Genomic DNA, 25,077 nt, shown 5'->3' with positions numbered 1-25,077 from the left:
CTAGGTTTTTAGTCAGTCCGTTGAGCGCCCCTTCGGCATTTTAGTTCTTCGTGGGCACTAGCAGGCCAAATGACACTAATGGCATTTTTTAAAAGTTTTGAAAGCCACGTAAGTTCCGCAAAGACAAACTAAGTTACACAGCTCATGTGCATGGAGCTACTCTTGCGAAAAACAGCATTATATCCTTTTGTCATGCATGCACTACAGGGAACTTTATTCACAGCTTTGCGTGCCTCGGGATAGTGAGAGCAGTGCAAAAATGTTTTTGCTTGAATGTGATTACAGCTAGTTTTATTCAAGGACACTACAATAGATTAGACCTTTTTTCTGAAAAAATGTTTCTTGGTACAATTATTGCAAACATAAGGCAGTTACATCAATCTAAATGGTACAGCTGAAAATAGAGCAGTGCAAATTTTTGGCATATAACACCGAATTAATATTCAAAGGCCATAAGCAGTGGAGGCAGTTTCAGGCATGTATATAACAAAAGCACACAATCAGGTCACACAAACGTTTATTAGTACAAAAAGTACAACAAAAGTAAGCAGCAGACACTCCCTTTGTATCTATCTTGGTGCATTTTTTTCACAACACTTGCAATACAACATCAAGGTTCCAGAGCAATGAAACTCAATCACCAATACTAGTAAGGTGTTGTCGGCAAAATCATTTTTCACTGAACTTCAAGCAGTAGCAATTGTATGCCAGAACAACAAGAGAATTAAAACAGTCCTCCCTATAAAAATACGAATGAACATAACACAAAAATTTTCATTCAATTACTGCAGTTTAAACCTGAGCCCCCATGCTTTTAAACAAATGCCTTAAAGGGGTACTGACACAAAAACATTGGCCTCGCATTTTTCAGCTGCAATGTGTTGCTGGGGGCCTGTTAGTCATGACACGACACATAATTTGCTGCAGCACGGGACAGATAATTACAGGCCCCTGACAATTGACCACTTTCAGTATCAGTTTGAAAGAGCTCCAAAAAACGAGAAGCCACCAGGGGCAACTATCGCTACCTAGAGTATGCAGCTCTTGATCAAGTCAGCACAAAGAACTGTGACACACTTCTGTACAGTCCACATCAAGAATTACTTTCGAATAGTAAACCTGACTGCAATGTCGCCAAACACAAAACTTTCAAAGCGTGTGCCACAGCGAAGCACTCCCAAGCAGCCGCCAAGAAGTATAGACTCCGATAACAAACGCAACAAAAAAGGCAGCTATGATGTCATCATAACTTGTTTTATTGACTGCAGCATGGTGACTGAAGGGAAGTAGGGGGTCTTCAAAGGTTTCCCTTCGAGGGTGTCAGTGGCAAGATGCAAACTTCCAAAATCGATTTAAAATACCTTCCAACCTATATTTGCAGTTGATATTTTGCAGATGATATACAAATGCTCACGGGAATCGACCTTGCAGGCTGTCTCAGCCACAAAATTTTGTCAGGACCCCTTTAACCAGTGGGCTACAAACCCATTTTTCTTTCCTTGATTATGGTATTTAATAAAATGCATATTAAAAAAAATAGCACATACAATATGATAGTTGCAATGTTGCAATAACATAGCGACAATGAGCAGTGCTGAAATCATAATTTTACCGAACTTCAAGCACTAGCAATTATATGCAAGGACAAGAAGAAAAGAGTATATGTCACTTTGTGACTTAGGACAATCATAAAAATACAAATGAAAAAAACACCAACAAATTTTCACTCTATTAGTGCGATTTAAACCCGAGTCCCTATGCTCCCTAAGCAAATGTCTTAACTTCCTTGATTATGGCATTTCATAAAATGCACATTGAAAAAAGAATATACAACATATAATACAACAGTTACAATGACGCAATCACATAGTGACAATTAGCATACAAGCCCTTCTAAAGAAAAACTCGAATGCTCATATAATGTGCCACATACCAGTTAGGAGAGCTCTCGAGTTGTACAGAAAAAGTGGTAAGGATAAGCACTTCACCAAGATGGGATACCAGTTTTATCTAGTGTCAATTTAATCATAAATATCCTTAGCACATCTGAACCATATGAGCATGCCGAGTCCCCTCAGTGCAAAACAAATAGACCATTTTCAAGCAATCCCAGAGCCCTCGCAGGCATGGGAAGCACTATGGGAAAAGTGTGTACGTTGAATCGGTCAAACGCGCCAGCTGTTTTCGATCACCCGCTGCTCGTTGGTGCCGTGGGAGCACCGAACAAAAAAGAAAAATTAAGAGGCATCCCCAAATGTTGACTATTACATCCAAAATACTATACATGTCTGAACGCACCTGCATGTATATCTACACATTAAATGCTAAAGGAATGATACAGTCGGCACGCGAATGAATGATCACATGCCGATACATAAGTCAAAACGTGCTATCGTGAGCAGTGGGAGCTGGAACACCAAATCCATAATTATAAATGATTACTTGTTCAACGATTAACAATTAATTGTCCATGATCGGGTTTAACAAAACAGCAGAAAGGTTTTACAGTGTTTAGGTACAGTGATTATTTTATTTTAATTCACAAGTGCTCACTTCTTTGCACTGTGCAAAGAAGTGAGCACATTCTAAATGCGTTTAAAAAGGAACGGAACTAGAATTTATTTGTGAGGTTCCTTGCTATGATAATTTGCTGTTTCTTGGTACCTGATTTTAGGTTGCACGACTGGTTCATCGAAACCAGTGTCTTAATTTCATGTCAGAGCATTCGAATATTGCTAAACGAGGTATTGTAACGTCATGCTACACACGGCATCAAAAAAAAAAACTTGCTCACATAAAATGAGCAGTAGTTTCCAGCTACAAATCGATTGCCTCAAAGAGGCAGGGGATCCTGTGCATTGTTGCATCTGTCTGCAAAAATTGGTTGGCAAGGCTAAGAAAGATAAATATGGATGTACTTTGCCCGTGAATAATGAAGAAGCTACAAATATTTGAATTAATTGATATATGTAAGAGAATTTGTATCCCCTTTTTTGTCCTGCTTTTTATTTGCTCTAGTACAATCCCAACTTGTAGTTATAGTGCCAATGAAGGTTAGTAGACACGTATCGTTCGTTACACATATGGTGGAAGCCCCGCCGCGGTGGTCTAGTGGCTAAGGTACTCTGCTGCTGACCCGCAGGTCGCGGGTTCGATTCCCGGCTGCGGCGGCTGCATTTCCGATGGAGGCGGAAATGTTGTAGGCCCGTGTGCTCAGATTTGGGTGCACGTTAAAGAACCCCAGGTGGTCGACATTTCCAAAGCCCTCCACTACGGCGTCTCTCATAATCATATCGTGGTTTTGGGACGTTAAACCCCACAAATCAAATCATCACATATGGTGCAAGCAACACACACGGCCGTTCAGTGATTGTATCTTATTTTATTAAATGCGGACTATACTTTCTATAGAACTCTTCAAAATCAGAACCTCACATTCTACTCGTAGACAGTGTCAGTGGACATTGGTTCCAAATGTAGGACTGCTCGAGCGTTTCATAGGCAACAGAGTGTATCTATTTTATTTCATTTTTTGCCATAAAGGAAAACAAAAGGGGGATGACACTTCTGAGCCACTTAAAAAATCCTATAGTGAGACTGATGGAAATAGTCGAGAAGCCCTCGCAGCTGAACACTGAAGTTCGCAATTGAATTACGCAGTAATATGTTGCACCTAGCCAAATTCAAGGTCTCTAAGAAGTCCTGGAATGACGCAAGCGGTAAAGCGTGAGGCCCGCATACTTCTTGCCGTTGGCTGCTCTGGCATACCAACTTTACCCGTGAGTGCTTCCGCACTTGTTAGTGGCGATGGTGTGCTTGAAAATGGTCTATTAGAATTGCACACCAGATTTGAAAATTTACATTGTGAACGAGCTAGGCACGGGTGAAATGAATATGTTCGGGCCTACTTGCATGTGTGCACAAACACTGAAAATTTCTGATGCTGATACAAGAGTTGTTGTTGCTGCTTCTCTTTGAACCTTCACCAAATGTTCCATCACTAAGGTGCTATATTTTACTGCTGAGCAGTGGAGGCGCCTGGCTGCAATGTACACTTCGCCTTGTTTCATAAGAATTGTTTCTATAACCGCATATGATTGGTCAGCAAGGCGTACGACAGAACTGTTAGTCTTTTTTTTTGACGAGTAGTTATGGCTCGTGTATACTGTCCCTTTCATAAGCATACGGGTGTACTGCACAAGATCTGTAGAAGCATCACTTCTGTATGGGACACCCCTACCAAAAAGGCGAATGTCTTCAGCAACAACTGTCTTCTGTGTGGCTCTTTTGTCGAGCGACATACAGTAGTCAAGCACTCTCCTGTCTGTTGTTATGCTTGATAGCTTGTCGATCAAGTCCTCAACTTGATGTGCTCTACAAATTTGGTGTGGTACGCCATTTGCAGCTTTTACCATGGACTTTAATGCGCCATTGCCAGCTTCAAACGGGAATGCCGAATGCGCCCACAGTGGGCCCCAGTGCTTGACACTTTTTGCAATGTGCACAAGTTGATGTAGGTTAAATGTCATGCATTTTTTCCCATATATGGCTTCTGCCATGACGTGAAACTCCAAAAGGAGTTCTTCTGCTCGCTGAAAGTGTGACAAACTTATGTTACGTGACAGCAGAATGTGAAGCACCTCAACAAGGCAAGCCCAGTGACTGATGCAAGATTTATTCAAAATTCCTTGCAGCACTGGCAGGCTGTAGAAGAGCACCCAATTCTCAAACTCCTTGGCCTTCCACCACTTTCTTTCTTTTGTTGCTCTTGGCAACCGGCGCACTTCTCTAGGAGGAGCCAGTGCTGTCAGCCTTTCATCAATCGTTCTTTGATGCTTCCCAATATAGAAATCACACTGTGCATCAGCCATCCACATCTCTAAAAACTGCCTCGCCACTCCCAACAAAATACTATGCATATAATCGGGGACAAAACCCCAGACTATATCAAAATGTGGCAAGTTTAGAAGTGGAGAAACTGTCTTCACTCCTCTTTCAGAATGATCCTGTTGCAATGCAGTTTCTGCATCTTCCATAATTTCTTGTTCAGAACGCTCTGGTGGCTCATTCTTCTCTACTGGGTACCTGGTAGTGCCTGCAATGCGTTCCCCCTTTTGCAGACACCAGTTACACCCATAGTATGCATTAAATTGCATGACCCCTTGCATGGGGGCTCTTGCCACTGAATCAACTGCACAGCAAATGCAATAAGCCTTGAACAGCTTCGGCTGTCCTTCATGATCAAGAACAAAGCCATTCTGTGCCAAACCTTCCATTTTCTCTACAAACACATCAAGAAAAATGCTCATATCTGGCTTTTTCTTTCCAAACCAAAGAGCAGCCAACACAAGTTTGTCCCCTCTTTGCATAATGGGCACCTCATTCACCAGTAGCTGTATAGGCCAAATTGAAGTGTTGCTGGATGAAAATAGTGGTGTGCCATCTGCATTTAATGTAAAGCTAATCCTGTGCCCTTCGTCTACTGTAGCAGAAACAAATTTGCGATATAATTCTCCATCACAAATATCAGAAAGGTTACTGCTTTGACTTAAGGGCTTTGTCAGGTCAAGAAAGCTGCAATTCTTTAAAACCTTTCGAAGTTGAGAGGGGACATCCAATAGGACAAAAAATGATTCGCTGTTTACTGAGGAAGCTAGAGCCCAGCCACATTTTTGACAATGACTCGACTGAGCATAGGATTGTGCGACCTCGTGCACTGTCGAACATTTACCACAAATGAAATGAAAACTCATCTCGGTGCCATGCTCTGAAAAAAGCTTGCCAAGCTGGTATCGTGAATGTGGCAGAACAGGTCGTTCAAAAAACATGTTGACCATTTCAATCAAACTCACCATTGCTGTAAAAGACAAATTACTTTTTATGGCATGTTTAAATATCATCAAAAGCATCTCGCCTTTTGAAACGACAATCTTTTCATTCAGGACCTCCTGAAACAAATCTCCAAGTTGTGTCCTGTTTGTGTCGGCATCGGTTGACAAGTTTCCATTGAAAGGTCCCTCACTGTCTATGCCATCAGCCACATCACACACTTCACTGTTACATTCAGATAGAAACACGCCCCGAGTCACGCTGTCCACAGTATCATGTTGAGTGCCCTGCAGAAAAAATTCATTGTAAGGTTTACATGAATACAATTATTATGTGGAAGCATACCATTGTTGTAGGGTCAGTTGTGTCATCACAACTGCCAAAATCTGTGTTGTCATCATCACTGATGAAATGATTTGCACCACATGGATCATACACAGTGGCGGCACAGTCTCCACTGTAATCACCTCCATCATCTATATCTTGCAGATCTCTCTGTCGTTCACTTCGATCACCCGGAATGGCTGGCTGCGGAGATGTCTAGACAAAAAAAAAATGCATTTAGATAAATCATAAAAATAAATAGCAAAGAATATACTAAAAACATATTTGTCTCTTGCAAATTTTTACACGACTAAAGGATATATACTGTAACTCTCTGTAAAACAAATGTTGCGCCCCCCCCCCCCCCCCGCGCGTGCTTCTTTTTCTAGGAAAACCAGCTCCAAGAAAAGGACCCAAGATTTCAATCGTAACGTTGTGGTAAATGAGGCTCAACAGTTTCTCTAATTAAATTTAACTGTGCCTCTTAATTAAATTGAGCACGCATTCTCGAAATCATTAAGCCAATGCTTTAGGAAATTATGTTTGTAGGTGCACTTTCCAGCACGCGTGCACGCACCAACACAAACGTACGTACTTGTTACATTCAACGCACTGCGTACAATATTTGAGACGAAGGCATCCATCTACGTACCAGCGTTCTAGAACATAGGCTGCTCGCTCCATCGGAATCGCTGCCCATCGTCGTCATTATTCGCATGCTGCACAGCACTGTCCGCCGCCAACACCGCAGCGGCCATCGATGTCGCATTTTGCGGTACCGTGTACTCCGCTTGACCGACGGGCGGCCGCGAATCCAGCGGACCTTCATCCGAACTTTTATTGTGTGAGCCATCCTTTATGGATTCCTGCGCGGCAAGATTATTGAGATTTAACAAGGACATTTTTTGCCGATAATCTGATAGAGTCGAGACAATTAAAGAAGTTTACTTACAGTTTTAGCGAGCCGCAGCCTAGCTGATGAGTCTGTTGATCTGGGCACACTGCATACACTGCTTGGATTCAGATACTTTTTATACCTTCCGCGCTTTTTCCGTTTCTTCTGCGGTTCCATCTTGCTAATATGTGGCGGTGACCGCTATGCGCTCGTCTATGTGTAAAACTTGAATGCGCTCTGACCACCACTTGCTCTACACGCTAGATTGACCGACCCACAGAACACTTGCCAGAACACCGACCCACGCCACAGAACGACCACGCTACCACAGTCCTGCGGCCGCAAACATACCAAACATACGTTTGTTTACAATAGCTCACCGCAAGTGGTCAGTGAACGCAACCTAAAAAAGAAAACGTTTTTTTCTTGGCATTTATCACGTCACAAAAGCCGAAAAAAATTGTTTTCGACGTCTGCCGCGCTCACGGAGGCCTCCATGGCCGCGCTGCTGCGTGCAACGAGCCAACAAGCTCAACAATGGCCTCAAAATTGGCGTAACTTTTTTATTTATGGGGGATTTGAATGCCAAATAATAAGTTTATCAAACTATTTTTCAACAGCAATAACATTTTATTTTAGCATCAGTGTCAGTGTCTAACTTATTTTGCTTTTTTAGTTCTAGCTGGGCGCCATCCTTGTCACTTCAGGACGGCCTAACTAGCATCAACATCAATGAGCTTGCAGCAGCTTTTCGGAAAAAAACGTGGTAATGGTGGCATCGTACTGCTCGAGAACGTGTGTAGTGTGTTCTGTGTGTTGTGCGTGATTGTCTGCGGTGTTGGAATCGGAACGTTGCAGCGATGATTACTCACGCTTACGTTCGATACCAGGACGACAAACATTTGGCAATCGTGCCAGTGGAAGACATAAAAAATTTCAATCCGAATGAGGATTATTCGACAGCCTTCTTTATGGTCAAATGGACCGATTCCACCGGCACATGTGCCTACTACCGCGCAAGAATTTTGCGGGTTGGAGGTAAGTTTGTGCATTTTTAAGGCTGCATTGAATTAGTTCGATTGTTTCGTGCTCCACGCAGCAACGATGTGACGTGCGATAAATCGATCGTGTATACGTCAGTGCAGGGCGATTTTCATCGAAGTTCGTGCAATTCGGCAAAATTAAAATTACGTGCCCCGTTTAATGTAGGGGGCTAGAACAGGCAGATGCATGAAAAAACGTAAGTGAGCTAGGCGCTCTAGGTTTCTTTGAACGCACAAATTGTAGAACTTCCTAATTATATTTGCGTACATGTCACGTGTACACCCACTCTTTGTCATATACCCAGGTAAATATGGCGTGCACTGTGGTCATTTATGTGATCAAACGACATCAAGCATTTAATTGATTCAGATATATAGCCATATTAAATTCGAATGTACACGCGAAATTATGTGCACACATGAATATATTTCTTGATGGTTCACCAATCTTTTAGTTTGCCTTTTCAAACACGTGAGCTTGTGTCATTTGCTTATGTAAAGAGCTTTAACCTTTATATGTATGTATCACAATCTGTTGAGACAGATACGTTTTTCTAGGTTAACATTTCTTGCTACAATCATATTGCTCTCTTGGGCCATGTTGCTTTTATGGTAGTCTTCAGTTACACCGTTTTTCTAGCTTACGACTTGTACTGTAATAGAATGTTGTGTATTCCAGAGTCGGAACAAGACTTGAAGGAAATTGTGTCCCGAAAAAGGGTGCGGGTGAGGCCCCTAATTGAAGATTCTGATCAAGCCAGCGATGGCGACAGCAATGTTGCACCATCGAAGGTATGGTTCACCCTATATGTAATTGCTTGACCAAGCATAAAAGAAAATATTGCCCAGTATTTTATTGCTCATGTTTTATTTTTTAGGAACAAGACAAGCCCTCCGAGAGTAGGGAGCGGCTTTTAAAAATTCTACAAAAAAAGAAAAAAGCTGTGAAGGTCTCACCCTCACAGGAGGCTGAGCTGAATGAGCTCCAAAAAAAAGTTGCAGAAATGCAAAAAAAAATAGATGCTCAGAACGAGGAACTCGTAGAGCTTCGAGGGCTGAACAGAGATCTCCAAAAGGAGCTCCTAGTCAAGATCAGAGAAGGCAAGTCTAATTGGTATATTATATATGAAGTGGTGGCACACACTCTTGGTAGAAGGAATATTCTGTAAACAAGAGTGTAAGAATGATTTAGCAAGTTAAGTTCACGAGGATGCTTTGTTGGGCTAGTTGGTATTGCATCATTAAACTCTACTGCGCATATACACGGGGACGAAGAATGAACTCACGAGGCATATAGTGCTGAACTACAACTGATGCTTAATTTCTGATGGAGCAAAATTATATGGACGTAAATAGCCTATGACAGCACTCTTTGGCCAAGCATCATCAAAAAAGTTTTACAAAACAACACACCATTTTACACACTGCCTATGGCTTATCAGCGTTCAAAAATTCTATGTCCATTCTTAGGTGTCGTGGAAGGGGTCCTCACACCATTTTCTTTCCTGCGATTATATGGGTATAGCGCACCACCACAAGGACACAGAGACACACACTTAGCACTAACTTGCAACTACTGTTTCATTTGCGATCACACATGCTATTTATACAATAACAGTAGACCGGTAAAACCTGGAAAAGATCATGTTAAGATACAGCAGATCTTTTTATGTCCTTGTGGTGGTGCGCTATACCCATATAAATGATGAACCCCAACCAACTAGCCCGGCAATGCGCCTTAGCATCTTTCCTGCAATCAATTTCATACACTTCTGACAAGTGTCCTGAAAGCTTTGCTTCCACAACGCTCTTAAGAAATGAGGTAGAATTTCAGAACATTGATAAGCCATAGGCAGTGTGCAAGGTAAGTGTAGTTTGCTTACTTTATTCTTTGCTAGTGCTTGGACTAAGACTGCTGTTATTGGCATGTTTGGTACATATAGGTCGTTCCATCAAAAATGAATAATCAGATGTAGTTTAGCGCTATGTCTTGTGTCCTTCCTTCGTCCCCATCTATATGTAGCAAATGTACCTTCTAAGCGAATAACCATGTTCCAATGTTAGTTGGTTCACTTCAGTTTCTGATGTGCAATTTTCATGTAGGCTCCAGTAGATACAAAAGTGCAGAGCCTACTGCTCAGTCCCACAGCCCTGGCACCCCTCTGCCACACAGCATGGACATCACTCTTCCAGCAGTTAGCAGCACACCATCCCCCCCTTCATCACCCACCAGAGAGTGCCCACATTCTCCCTTGAAGGCGCAAGCTGGTGCATCAGGCGGTAGCTTGGTGAGATGTTTGAGACTCAGTTTTATTTTAGAAAAAGCTGTGCTTAGTGCCTACATAATGACAGCAATCATATAGTAACTACACTTGAAATCCTCAGCTCATAAGCCTGGCCTAGTTCTTTGACAGGTGTATGTTTTTCTTTGCAAGTGATCCGTTCACTTCCTCATGTTCCAGTTACAGCCCACAAACCATGGTGTATCATTGCCCTAGTGCACTGTAAACCACTAAGGCTTCAATGACTCAGCTGCAGTGTTTCTTCGTGAAATTTGAAGGAAAGCATGCATTAGTTTTATGTGATAAGCAAGAAGCTGTTGTTCAATTACATGCGTTTATTTGTGAACTTCACACAGAATAGTTCTGCTCAATTGAAAACCTTTATATATGGTACATTAAATTTAAGCATTGTGAATGGCACTCATGTGTTACTGCTGCTTTTATTTTCTGCAGGTTGACATTGGACAAGGGCTGCGAATTCCGCTGGAAACATGGCGTCGTGTGCAGGCTCGGGACAAAGATTCTTTGTTCATTAAGGATCTGCTGGTGACAATCTGGGATCCAGCTCAGCTACAAGGACGATCATTGCAAGGTAATTTCCAGTACTTTGAACTGCCAGTAATGCAGTGTTTAAAATTGCTTAATGTATAATGTTCTGCAGGCAAGCATTGTCCTCGTTTCCCAAATCGGCCGAGAAAGGATCCATTGACACCATGGAAGGTGTCTGTCATGCGAAGTGAGTATCAACATATATCCCATTTCGTCAGTGTGTGAGCTCATAAATGGTGTTCTAATGAAGCACCAATAACTAAGTTACCTCACTTTGCACAGTTTACAGTGCTGAAGTTCAACCAAGACCCAGTACTATGCACATATATTACAGCGAAAGCTGTTGTGAGATCACAACTCAGGTCTTGCGCGAACATAGCGAAAAAAACTAATGACACAGTGGGGCTCGAACTCTGGTCCACTGGGTGCCAGCCCAGTATTCTGCCACTGAGCCACGCCGGAGCTTGGGACTTGTTGGCAAACTTGCCTTAGGCAGGCTTGATGTCGAGAAAGCAATTGCGTTAATACGACTTATAAAGCGTTTTAAAACAGCGAAAGAACAAGCAGTTGTCGCACAATGTGAACAGCGTAGTAAGTGGGTCATCCAATGCTCCAACCCATTACAAAATCTTGTTTTTGTTGAGCTATTAACTGTGGCGCATACCCATTTTAGGCATAATTCCTCATCGTTGTCAGTCACTGCATAAATTGGCACAAAATTCCTTGCAAGTGTTTAGCGGATACCACGCTTCTCAGAAGAATGACGAAAAACAGCATAGCAAATGCTGGCCTACTACCCAAATAAATTTATTAATAATGACCTAGTGGGTATCAAGCAAGTGTGCTTGTACTAGTTACCAATGAGTGTTTCGAAAAGGCTCTGAAAGGTCGCTCTTCTAGCTTTCGCTGTGACTGTGCTGTGCCTTCCGCACAGATCTGGTGTTTTTATAGATACCTCTCCCTGTTTGCAAATAATGTGACGTCACTATGAGCACTGTGCCCACCATTCCTTCCTACGGCGCTGGGGCTGGTTGACAAGAAAGTTCCGCTAGCGGGATCTTTCTACATACTAGCAGGGCTGCATGTGTCTGCATTCGTCAGGCTGAAATTTTGGTGAATTGTTGTAGGCTGCCATAGATGGCAGCCATTAAAAAAACATTTTTCCTCTTCAAAAGCAAACGTATTCACGGTGACGGATGCTTTGAGAAATATTGTAATGGTATAGACCTAAATGTACCCAATTTTCGTTGCGACATGTGCATCGCAGTTTTAAACGAGGCACAGCATTGGCTGCAGCAAGGTTTTGAGCTGCTGTGCGAGAGGTTATGAAGAAAATTCTCACTCGTGCCGCAAAATTCTGACCGAAGATGAATGGGAAAAGAAACAAGAACAAACAAGAAAACACTTTGTCGTGTGTTCGGCTGAGGTTAACAAATCCTTGTGAAAATTAAAGCAAAGTTGTCAGCTACATTCCTCATACCCCTCTGAAAATTTATGCATTTTTAAACTCTTTAACTTAATTACATACGTTATCTTTTGCACAGTCACATCACTGCATCTGATGCATACAAGGTATTCGCATACTTACATTGTTCCCTTAAGACCTAACACACAAACTTCTAGTGTGCATCTTCACTTCATGAATATCGAGCAGTAAAGGTACTAAGTATATGTGAAACAAGAATCTCTGCCTTTTACATGAAGTCATATGAGGCCTCTGATAAAACGAGTTATACCTTTATTGGGTTTGTGTACTCGCTGGGGCGAAGCGTATATTTAGCTTTACCAGTGGTATCTTTCAGCCCGGTGATCATGCAATTTTTTTCCTGCACAGAGCGCAAATGCTGAGATGTACAGACTCGCAGATGACCGTGTCAAATGCATATTTACCTTCACTAAAATCTTGAATCAAGTTCTGTAGACAACCGGTCGCTGCCACCAGCCCAAAACAAGCGCCTATGTTTTTGCAAACAAGCCACATCGTTATTCACCCTGCACGTACCACACACAATCTTCTCAGGTTCACCTTTGCAGATGTCAAGATGAACCGATATTGTTGATGCCTTTTAACGTACACTACACTCCACAATAGAGTGCACATTTTCCAAGACGATGCCGCTTTTCCTCGCACAGGCCACCACGTGTGTTCACTTCTTCAAGATAAACAGCCAGCGTGGCAAATATTTCATCACGCAGTTTACCACACAGCTAGATGTTCACTGACATGTACTACAGCTGATGTCGCCATTGTAACATGAAGTTAGGCTTTGAAAAAAGAAAGTAAAGAAAAAAACTTTCCCCAAACATCGCACGACCGTACTGCACTGAGGCACCAGAGGTAATGCTTCGCCAACCACACCTTCCACGTGCGCTAGCGACGTCGCACTGTGATGTACCCTGGTAGAGGTCTATTCTTCTGGGACATTTCTTAATAGTATCACTCATGATGTATGCAGTTTATGAGGCGAAAATACATAATGGTGAATTTCATAGATGGTTAACTGATATTACATTTAAAATCTGTTTTAAAAAAATTTCTCACGATAACTTCATGAATAGATTCATTAGTTCTATATTCTGCATTGTTTTTGTGTCATTTATATCCAAAATGCTTTGCTACCGAAGTAATAATGAGTGCTTTTGATATCTTTTCTGCTATGAGATGCCATTTTGACACCACTGAAGATGCTACCTAAAATTTTCATGTGCAGCTGCCTAAAAACAAAGCGTATTTTTTATTCTATAATGGATTCATTTAGCTTTATGTTAATAATTATACCTGTGTATCTTATATATGTTTAAATGCCTTTTTTTAACAGCCTGCTACAAGCGTCGCTTGGAAAAGCAAGGTTTCCCAGACAGTGCGGTCCAAACGCTCATGAAGCGAATGAACCATTATGTTGGAGAGAAAATCGCAGACATCGACAAGATGGCAAAGAGGTACACCAACCGCAATTTTGTTTTGCAATTTTTTTAACTTCAGTAGTAAACAAATTTTGGCTTGATAAGTTGGGGCTCTACTTCAATGTGTATTGAACCTAAAGTGCATTTAATTCCACTTTTCATTGTGAGCCACTTTTTTTTTAACTGTAATGAAACTAGCCTTCATGCAAATGCTGTTTGTTTATTGTTTCTGCAGGGTGCAGCGTGACTAACCAATGTGGCTGTAGCAAAGTGCTGGACCTGCATGGCAAGATACCGCATATTATGTTTGTAAATAAAAGATGTTCTGTTTTACAATATTTGCATTTTTGTCAAAGGTGTCTACATGCATTCATTAATCAATACGTCCTTGTACCATTTGAGCCAATTGGCATATAAACAATTGGTCCAATTGGTTAGATGCCAATTGGTCATGCCATACTATACCATTTGAGCCAATTGGCATAAAACCAATTGATTCCATTTGTGAATTATACACAATTGGTCCAATTGGTGTTGGGCCAATTGGTGCACAACCAATTGGACCAATTGGTTCTATACCAATTGGTGTAAAACCAATTGGTGTAAAACCAATTGGTCCAATTGGCTCAATTGTGTACTAATTCACAATTGGAACCAATTGGACCAGGTGGAAATTTTCCAATTGGTTTCAATTGCTTTTTTTAACTGGGTCCCACTTGATTCTCGTACGTTTCGAGCAATCAGTACCTTGCCGGGAAGCCTGTGTCTCCTGGTTTGATGCTTTCGGACCTTCTGCTTGCTCTTTCAGGCAAGAGGCTTTACCGCTTTCCTTGTTAGGGCAGTCCTCTTTGCTATGCCCACTACGTCTACATTTTCCGCAGAAGGCTGGTTTTGTCCTTGGCCCTTTAGTATTTGCCCAGCAATCTGAGGCCTTATGACCGCGCTTTCCACAAAGCAAACAATGTGGTTTGTCCTTTTCCTCTTTCCGTAGTGCGGCCTGCGCTCGATCTGGTGGCTTTTTATGGTCCTTGTCGTCCTTACCTTTACCAAGGTTGACGAAACCCTGCGCCTCCATATAATGATCAGTAGCTTCTACCAGCTTTTCAATTCCTCGGCAATCCCTTTCCCGCAGGAAGATTGCCAACTTCTCGTGGCACTGCGTGATGAATTGCTCTGAAACAATAACGTCTCGCAGAGCTTCGTACGTCCGTTCGGTCTTGGCCATCTCTTGCCAATGGTCGAAATAACCTAGTAATCGCCCAGCGAACTGTCGACCCGTTTCGCAGTCCTCAGGCTTCGCCGACCGAAACTTAGTGCGGTAGCCCTCCTCTGTAAACCGGAAGCGCTGCAACAACGTTTTCTTTAACGTTGCGTAATCCATGGCATGGTCAGGTGCCATTCTGCCAACAACACTTAGCGCTTCACCGGTCAAACAAAGGCTCAGTGAAAGGGCCCACTTGTCTTGCGGCCAATCCTGGCTCCTGGCGACGCGTTCAAAGCGCTGGATGTACGCGTCCAGCTCGTCGCGAACTTCGTTGAAGGGCGGTATGAGTTTGTGCGGACTTTCGTAGCTTTGAGGAGAACCCATGTGCGGACCCTCTACTGATTGACCTGTAGTCACGCTACCCGTTGTCGCATCTAACTCTCGGAGCTTCAACCTTAGTTCGAGAACCTCCTTTTCTGCTTGTAGCCTCGCCAGTGCCTCGGCATCAGCTTCTTTTGCTGCATTGCGTTCGGCTAAACGTACTTCCCGCGCTTCTCGTTCACGTACGCGCTCTTCATCGATCCACTGCTTTAGCCCTGGACCGCTCAACCCCAGTTCCTTTCCAATTGCTGTGAGCTTGTCCGTCTCCATCGTCAACCGTCAGACCCGCATAAGCGACGCGCTGCTCTTTTATAGGATAAGAGCAGTCCTGTCTCGCGGACGCCAGATGTGAAGTTAGTGGTGAGGTTCGTCGCGCCGCAGAGCGTGTGACGCGTTGCGGATGGAGGAGACGGTATCTGACGTTAACAAACCACACTACAATTGTATTTGACAGCATACACACACGAAATACATAAAGCGGCAGCGTACACTGCTAGTCAATTGTCTCACGTGGCGGTGCTGGGGACCAGGAGGCTGTGGGGCTGGCAGAGTCCCTGTGATGACGTAATCGTCGTCGGGTAGATGTCCGGTGTGGAAACGACGTAGCAGCAGCAGGGGTTAAGGGCCGAGTGAACGAACCGTCGCTCGGTAGCCGGTAGCCAGATAGGGCTCGTCCGCGCCAGGCCAGGACCTTGCGACGCTCGTCTCGACGGCGGTGGACAATCTGGAACCTCGCGCGTAGGTGCGGGTTCTCCGAGAGCAGCAGGCCGCGTCCCAGGTCTTGCCAGGCGAGGACCGTGAGGCGCTCGCTGTCCCGAAGACAGGCGCCCTGTGTATGCGAACCTCGCGCGTAGATGCGGGTTCTCCAACAACCTGCCGCCCGTTCTGCCGGCGTTCCAAAAAAAAAAAACTGTCTCGCCTGCGCGCGCCCTTCTTAATCTTCTCTGCAGCCCGAGCTCCTTCGTTTTTCTCGCCTTCCAGCGATCGGCCACTCCGTCGTCTGCTCTCGCTTTCCCTGCTTCGTCACACTCTGATATTTGCAGTGAATACACGCACTGAAGTCATTTACTGCAAGCGTGCAGTTCTTCGAAGAGAACACTTCATTACACGATGGGCATTACCAGCTAGAGGCTCCATTAATTCCCACGCCGGGACACAAAGTCAATTTGCTCACATTGTTAATCAGCAAATCTGCCTCTACTCGTGAGTTCTTGGCACCACTTCTTTCCTCTTAGGAGAACTTCGGCGGTTGCAGAACTTTCAGCAGCTTGCTTCCTAATCTGAATGAGTTCTTTATATGCTACCTTGCTATGTTCAACAGCTATAGCGTCAGCTACCAACTCGGCAAAAAGAAATGAGTCCCCAACACACGGCAGGAAAATTTCCGACCACTCATTAGTAATCGCGAGCTTTGAAAATTACAGCCCTTGAAATTCTTGGTCACGAGCTTTATCAGCAACACCGTCTCGGCCAACATCATTCGACATTCTTTGGCATTTCTGTTCAGAAACATTGTCGACTGAACTGCCTTGATCAACGTCGTTCGACTCAACTTCTGACAACATGTTGCTCTCACATCTTCACTTTGGTTTGGGAAGAATCTGATCGCTAAGGTTAATTGCGATCCTTCCGTTTTTTTTTTTTTTTTGGCAGCGATTCTGGAAGGTACTTGGGAGAATCGGGGAAAATTGTAGGAATGGCATCTTTTGATAAGAGTGGTATGTGTCTGGGGATCTCAATAACCTTAGGTATGAACCTTGCTTCGAAACTCACAAACAGCGCTGCTCTTGTCGAGGGCTTGATCACCTCTCTCGATGTTCCGCGACCATTCTTCCCGGCGGTCAGCTTCAACGGCACTCAAAATAAGGAGTGCGCCTCTTTACACGAGTGGTAGCCGCTGTTACAATTTGGCACAAAGCAAAAGTCCTCGCTTGTCCCGCCGTCTCCCAGCCATAGTTTTCTTATTCCAGTAGACAAGCGCACACAACACCGTAATTTCTTCCCTCACGTACATGGAAGAAGGATGCTCACGTAAAGCACAATCTGGCGAGGAGCAGAGTTATTTAATGCGAGAAATACCGGTAACGAGGAACTGGTCACGCGTTAACAGCCGAACTGACAGCGCAACATGTGTTGACATACGCGCTCCTCTAAAGTTACAACACCTATACACTACCATTTATGATGCTACCTATAGGTAGCATATACAGACATAGAGTTTCCTAATATACATTTTAAGTAATTTAGGAAACTCTATGTGTACAGTAACTCTAAACGCTCCTCTGGATCACAGCGTCCCCTAGCTTAATTCCCAGGTTGTACTCAACCTGCTTCATCGCTGCGGGGGTCCCCTCGCCTCCATTGTAACGCGCCGCACACGGCACACTTCGCCTTCTAGTACACTGTAGTTTGGACTAGTTGGTATGACATATGACGATAGTTATAGCGCGAGAAAAGAATGACGACAAAACGACAATTGTCCTTCTTGTCTCTTTGTCGTAGTTTTCTTCTCACGCTATAACTATCGTCATGTCTCTTCCCAGCGATTCACTGAGCCAATTAACTGAGCGATACACGCGGCAAGTTCAGAAACACTGCTTACATCGTCTTGGCTGCCAATTGATTCTTGTACAGCCGTACGCAGAGCAAAAGGCCAGCGTAGTGATGAGACGAAGTTTCCGCCCTGAGCATTAGCCATAAACTTAGTATGAAAAGCTAGATTTTTTAGAACAGGAATAACGACTGACGCGAAAAACCTGCACACACTGACTGTGCGAGCATTCGCGCGTCGTCTTCCCCAGGGCGGATTGGCGTAAACAAACTGCAACATGCATTCTGGTAGCCATAAACTCTGCACGTGTTAGTATACCTGCATAGAGTTAAAATATACTGCGAAGCTGTACCACGCAAGATTTATTTTAACCTCCTTGAGCTGCACCATGGACCCCATAGAGTACACCATGGAGTACATCCAGCGAACACTATGGAGGAAGGAAATTTGAAGAACACCGATTCACATGGCGTATCGCGGGCGCCACCATCTGGGCATCAAAAATAACAAAAACAAAAGCGTCATGTGATTGCCAACGCACACTAGAGAATGCAGCATTTTTCTCTGGGCGTAGCGTTCGAAATGAGTTGGAGGCGCACCGCATAGTTTCTCAGCAACTTTGTGAAAAACTCCCATTCGCACGCCGAGCGTGTAATCGAGAAAAAGCATGACCTTCGAAATTGCGTGCGTTCGCCATCTCGGAGCACTTGAAAATATGGGGGTAACTGTTCATCGCTCCCACGGATCTTCTGACGCAGCTTGCCAAAGCTTTCCACACGTAGCCTCTGCCACACGTAGCCTCGGACGAAAGCTTTCCAAACGTAGCCTCTGTGCGACACGTCATATAAAAAAAGAATTACACCATCCCCCGCTAAAGAGAGCCCTGTGTGGATGCGGAGAAGCGGGCGATAAAGCCTACACTGGCTGCAGGATTGACGCTGGCTTTCGTCGCGGCGTCAGCGTCGTTGCGCAGAGAGAACCTGGGAGGCGCAAAGCACGCAGTGGACAGGTGTTTTTTACTGGGACAAGCCAGTCGCTGCTAATGGGCAATGAGATGGCCTCGGCAGCTGTAAGACTCCAACTGGTCACGGATATTCGCTTTCCACTTTTAATTAACGCACACGCTGCAAATTTCGATTGTTCATCAACGCATAGGAGAAATCTCCCACCGGCGCTACCTTGGAGTTCAAGATGATCCAGAGCGGTGCTGGCCAGTCAACTGTTGGGGACGTGCGAGCAGTCGTTTTTTTTTTTTAATCAAGAAACTCGCTATCAGACGCTACCTGCAAAAGCGGTAAGAGGGGAGGGGACGCACATGCGCAATGGGAATGCAAACGTTGCTAGGAGGGCTGCCCAAAGAAGTGAGAGCAAGGGTTATTTTGCTAGCAGCCGCTGCCTGCGTTGGCGTTACGAGGTGAGAGGGACGGGGACGCGCATGCGCAATGTGGGTGTAAATGCCGCTGGGAGGAATGCCTAGAGTTGCCTATAGAGCAAAGAGAGGGGGTAGCGAGCGTTGACTAGCTGACGCTGTCGGCGCTGCTAGGCAAGAAACGTAAAGGAAAAAAGTATGAAAAGGTAGAAGGAAAAAGATAAAGACATTGGGTCCGAAGTCTAAACAGACTTTGAGAGAGGTAGTGAGCAGAACAATAATCGATGGTAAAGTCCCCGATGAATGGAAACTTAGCAGGATGAGCATGATCTATTAAGGAAAGGGGGACAAAGCTGACATAAACAAGTAACCGTCCTATAACAGTGACATCAAAGGTCTACAGGCTGGCGATACAGATTATAAAGGAAAGACTGCAGGCATGGATAGAGGATGAGGGGGTGCTTGGGGAACTGCAGAATGGGTTTCGGAAACACAGGAAGCTGGAAGACAATCTGTTCTCACTGACGCAGTGCATCGAAATAGCAGAAAAGGAACTCAGGCCCTTGTGGCTAGCATTTTTGGATATCAAGGGAGCGTACGATAGCGTGGTTCAAGAGGACTTGTGGGGAATACTGGACACACTAGGTGTGGAAGATGGAGTCACTAATCTTTTAAAGGAGATCTATAAAAGTAACAAGGCGGTTATAAAGTGGGAAAAACAGGTATCCAAGCTCACAGAGGTGAAACGGGGGCTTAAACAGGGGTATCCTTTGTCAACCTTGTTATTCATGACATACCTACAAAGATTAGAGGCCAAATTAAAGGGAAGTGGACTTAGCTTCAACCTCTCTTTCGTTTAACGACGAAAACTCATTGATCAGGCACTACCAGCATTAATGTACGCAGATGATATAGTGCTAATGGCCGACAACAAGGAAGATTTGCAGAGATTGATGGACATCTGCGGTAATGAGGGAGATAGGTTAGATTTCAGATTCAGTAAGAAAAAATCAGCAGTCATGATTTCTAATGATACTGAAGGTTGTGAGCTTAGGATACAGGAAGTCACGCTAGAGACAACAGATAAATACAAATATCTGAGCGTATACATGGATAAGCAATGGAACCGAGTATCTAAGGAAACACAAAATATACGTGACGACTAAAGGTAACAGGAATGCAGCAGTGATAAAAAATAGGGCTCTGTGGAATTACAATAGGTATGATGTTGTGAGAGGAATATGGAAAGGGGTCATGGTTCCTGGTCTGACGTTCGGCAATGCGGTCTTGTGCACGAGATCAGAAGTTCAAGCAAGATTAGAAATTAAGCAACGTGGAATAGGTAGGCTTGCCTTAGGATCTCACGGGAAAACACCAAATCAGGAAGTACAAGGTGATATGGGATGGACATCATTTGAGGGCAGGGAAGCTAGCAGCAAGATAAAATTTGAGAAGCGATTGAGAGAAATGGGGGAGAAGCGTTGGGCAAGGAAAGTATTCAGCTACTTGTACATGAAGAATGTCGATACAAAATGGCGGAAGCGAACCAGAAAATTGACTGATAAATACTTGGAAAACAGCAGGGGGCCAAACCAAAAAGAATTATCGGTTAAGAAGAAGGTTAAGGAAGCTGAGACCGATATGTGGAGAATTGGCATGATTAAGAAGTCCGCACTAGAGATCTATCGAACTTTTAAGCAGGAAATAGCCAAGGAAAGGATCTATGATAATACTCGGGGTAGTTCTCTACTGTTTGAGGCCAGGACGGGAGTATTGCGAACAGAGATATATCGGGCCAAATACAAGGGGTAGACACGGTATGCAGTGCGTGTGGAGAGGAAGAGGAAAGTGCCGAACACTTGATAATATTCTGTAAAGGGCTTCACCCTATAGTTCAGAATGATGGCGCAGAGTTTTTCAAAGCACTGGGATTTCGGGACAGGAAGGGCAAAATAGACTTTAAGCGGGTACAATTAACTAGAAGAAGATTATCTTATTGGTGACTGAAGTTAAGGCACGACTGAATAAACCCTTCACTGCAAAGTACCAGTCGTCAACTTCAAAATTTAAGGAAAAAAAAGAGATAAACTTAGTATATAGTTCACAAAGTATTATGGCTAGGTGGCGTTAGCCGCCGCCCGATCTAAGGGGTACAGCCAGATTCATCCATCTATCCATCCATCCAGGAGGAAGGAAAGGTTTCCTTCCTCCGTGCTTATTATATAGAAAGTACCGACACTCTCCTCACTATCTTCTCTGAAGTGTCCAACCTTCCTCTCCCAAGTGTTCAAAACCTTATGTATATATCCTCTCCCGAACAACCACTGTGCGGGTGCCGGCCCTATAACTCGGTTCGTACTAGTGTCGTATCAAGAAGGTAATGTCACGCTGATAACACGCGCAATGCTCGTGGTGGCCCGAGAGAGGAGGGTGTGCGGTGTGGCGGCTCGGTTAAAAAGGATTGCGGTACTTTCCTAAAAATATTCAGGAACTTTAAGAAAAGGGGGGAGCATAGAAGGTCAAAGAATAGAGCGAGGACTTTAAGAAAAGGGGGGAGCATAGAAGATGAGTGAGCGCTGGCGGGCAGTACTGCCTGCGTCGGCGTTACTAAGCGAGAGGAGGCGCTTATGCGCTGTAAGGGTAGTAACACTGCACACCAGATTGAGTTTGACCATAAGACACTTTGCATCTGGATATAGCAGCACAAGTGCCTTATAAAAGCAAAACATCACTTACTGGTGTAATCGATCTATTGCCTCTTCTATTCTCACGCCTAAGACTGCGGGGAGGTACCCATTGCTAAGAGGTAATTCGCTGATGCCATAGGTTATGTTTTGCTACGCGCTGGTAATTTTCTCTCTGGGACGGTTTGTAGCAAAAAATACGCAGAATAGAAACGAATGCCGATACGCCATCACGCGTGTTGTGCTGTGGCTGTTTCTTTATTCCTTTTGCTACAAACCATTTAAGCTTGTGTCTATTCTGTCTGCATTTCTTGCTTTACAAACCGTTCAAGATGCCCGATTTGCTACAATCCTTACCTGCACTAGGCATTCGCTTGGCGCGGCTGCACAGTGCCTTGTCCCAGGCCAGAGTTCTCGTCCAAGTAGATGGCTGAAACCCGAGGAGCGTTCGAAACGTCTACAAGGTCAAGGAGAGGAAGACAGATGACATACTGCTGGATGCAGTATTGTGTCGACAAAGTTGAGTTTTCACTTACAATGAATGAAATTATCTTGCTATGAGGCACCAGAGATGGACACGGTAGAAAAGAAGACAATGTTTATTGATATCCCGCAGAGACCAGGCCCCATCTTGTACGCCTGCCTTCAAGTGTAAATATATTCTTAAACGCCTTCATCACTATAACAATATGTAACAATGAACGCAACTTTGTGACATCACACAAACCCAAATTTTCAGCCAGAATGAACACAGGTAAAAACCGTGCGAGTGTCAAACTGCTAAGACTCATCTCATAATTGAACGATAGAGTGATGATGTAATAGACATGAGAAGAAATGGCGCCATTCATTCACAATCAGAACAAATATAATATTGTTACGAATATATATTATTACAAATATATTGTTCGTCGTTGTCTTCTGACTGCTGATATGTCAGCTAAGTAGCAATATGTTTACAGAGCACAAAAGATAGCACAGTGAAAGATAGTACAAGGCAGTCATAACAAAGAGGAAAAAGCCTACACACAGCTATGAAGCTCAACTTGAGCAGGGATGTTACAGCAGTCTTTTAACATTCCGTATGTAAAGGCACAGTCGTCATAGGGCACAAGTTCACCAGTGGGTGACAACAGTGCCGGACACACTATAACACTGCAATGGTGATGTCAGTAGACGACACAGGACGGTGAAGGGCAATGGCCAGATGCCCTATTGACGTTTACGAGCCAAAGCTCACACGTACCTCATTCTTTGTCCTGGGGACATGGTTTGCATGTTGTAGCACTGATTCCAGACTATGAGGAGAATCTTGACAAGGAATGTGCATTCGGATGAAAGCTTGCAACTGGGCAGACCACTGCTTTTGCTCTCTGGGAGCCATCTTCTTCCTGCCATGTGTCCTTCTCCACCTCCAATTTCTCGATTTCTTCATTTATACTTGTAGGGAGTGCTCAATGGATGAGCTCTCTTTGCATACCACACGTACCTGATGTCATGTTAGCAGCCTTTTTAATTACAGTTCCCACACCAATTGCACACATCATCACAAAGGTCCCCCCTTCAAGCGTTCTTTTAAAGAAGATACTAATTGGGGCAATGAGCCCGACTATCATTTATACAAAGTTCACACGCAATAGACAAAGTTTACATGAAACACCAGCAGACATTTCTTTTCCTACAAGTCAATGCACTGAGGTAAGCTACCATGTTAATGAGTGACATTATGTTATGGCGTCTCAAACAGTTGTATAATAGTAAAACTTTGCCTACAACCAGAAAGTTGAGATTCTCACAGTGTATGATCTTAAAATGACATACCCAATATTTTTAGAAAGAGATGCCATTTATTCATGCCTGGCAGGCAGTAGGCAACTGAGATGTATTGTTCCTCAGCATTGCATTTTATAGCACATATGGGATGATTACAAATTAAAAATACTTCCAGACAATTTTTTGATTAAGAGACTGTAGTTATATGCCCACCTCATTGTGTTTATTTACTTATTAAGTACCTGCTTTGGCATAAGGCAGTACAGCAAAAAGGGTTCACTACATATTATCAAGAACACAAATATAATTAAACCCGGAAAAAGATCGTCATTTCAACAACCACAGACAATTTGCGGTGGTAGAGTTCTACTATCTCATAGTGCGAACAAAGAATAGTGGGAAGCGTCACCCCCAAAAGCCTACTCCGGCGATTTTTTTGCCATGTCAAAGTAATGGTGTTTCTATCTTCCTGAGATACTCTTGTCATGAGCCCAATAGCTGAAATGCTCAAGAAATTCAAAAAAATTTTTAATAAGCAGAAAAGCACAATACTGAAACCGAAACCCAATTGAGTGCACTGTCTACGCATGATGTACTATTTGGCCCCGCCGCCGTGGTCTTGTGGCTAAGGTACTCGGCTGCTGAATCGCAGCTCGCAGGATCGCATCTTAGTTGTGGCGGCTGCATTTCCGATGGAGGCGGAAGTGTTGTAGGCCTGTGTGCTCAAATTTGGGTGCACGTTAAAGAACCACAGGTGGTCACACTTTCCAGAGCCCTGCACTACGGCGTCTCTCATTATCATGTCGTGGTTTTGGGACATTAAACCTCACAAATCAATCAATCAATGTTGTACTATTTGGTAAGAACAGGAAGGCGTATACTGGTCTTATTGGCACGGAGTATGAAAACTGTGAAAGCCAGACCAGCGAAGCACTGGCAGAACACCACGAATAAAGGAAGGAAGCTTTTCTGTGCCAAACACCCCCGCCGTTGCCTTGTGGCCAGCACAATAAACGCTGTAGTGATGCCATCTGCTGCGTCACTTCTGTTGACATCCCAAACATGATGTCACACACACATTGTTGCCAATAATTTTGGCAAGCCAGCTGAGTGTTTTGAGGTGATTTTCAATGTTCATTTTCAATGAATCAGCACATCAAGCCTGTTTTTTGGCATAAGTTACCGACATGTGCAAAGGAACGTACCCAGCGAATTTAATGGCTCTCTAATGACCTCAAAAATTACCAAAGTTGGCGTGAGGAATCTCATGTATTTTTCAGCAGTGATCA

General features: G+C 43.8%; 1 protein-coding gene and 1 non-coding gene across 2 annotated transcripts; one reads left to right on the top strand and one right to left on the bottom strand.

Moving 5' to 3' along the window:
* Positions 1-500: 500 nt before the first annotated feature.
* Positions 501-7,546, bottom strand: LOC119174200 (uncharacterized). Its single transcript, XR_012894456.1, has 4 exons — positions 7,106-7,546; positions 6,806-7,019; positions 6,175-6,369; positions 501-6,116 (listed from the first exon to the last, which is right to left on the bottom strand). It is a non-coding gene; the product is annotated as an uncharacterized LOC119174200 (transcript).
* A 218-nt stretch (positions 7,547-7,764) lies between these two features.
* LOC119174201 (uncharacterized) lies at positions 7,765-14,165 on the top strand. The gene is made up of 8 exons (XM_037425026.2): positions 7,765-8,086; positions 8,771-8,883; positions 8,970-9,192; positions 10,195-10,379; positions 10,827-10,965; positions 11,035-11,109; positions 13,742-13,862; positions 14,062-14,165. Exons 1-8 carry the CDS (start codon positions 7,909-7,911, stop codon positions 14,075-14,077), a joined length of 1,050 nt encoding a protein of 349 aa, XP_037280923.2. The 5' UTR covers positions 7,765-7,908; the 3' UTR covers positions 14,078-14,165.
* The last annotated feature ends 10,912 nt before the right edge of the window (positions 14,166-25,077 follow it).

Source organism: Rhipicephalus microplus, chromosome 3 (genome assembly GCF_043290135.1).
Source record: "Rhipicephalus microplus isolate Deutch F79 chromosome 3, USDA_Rmic, whole genome shotgun sequence".
NCBI lineage: Eukaryota > Metazoa > Arthropoda > Arachnida > Ixodida > Ixodidae > Rhipicephalus > Rhipicephalus microplus.
The sequence above is the reverse complement of the archived record's forward strand: the minus strand, read 5'-3'. Positions and strand labels throughout refer to the sequence as shown.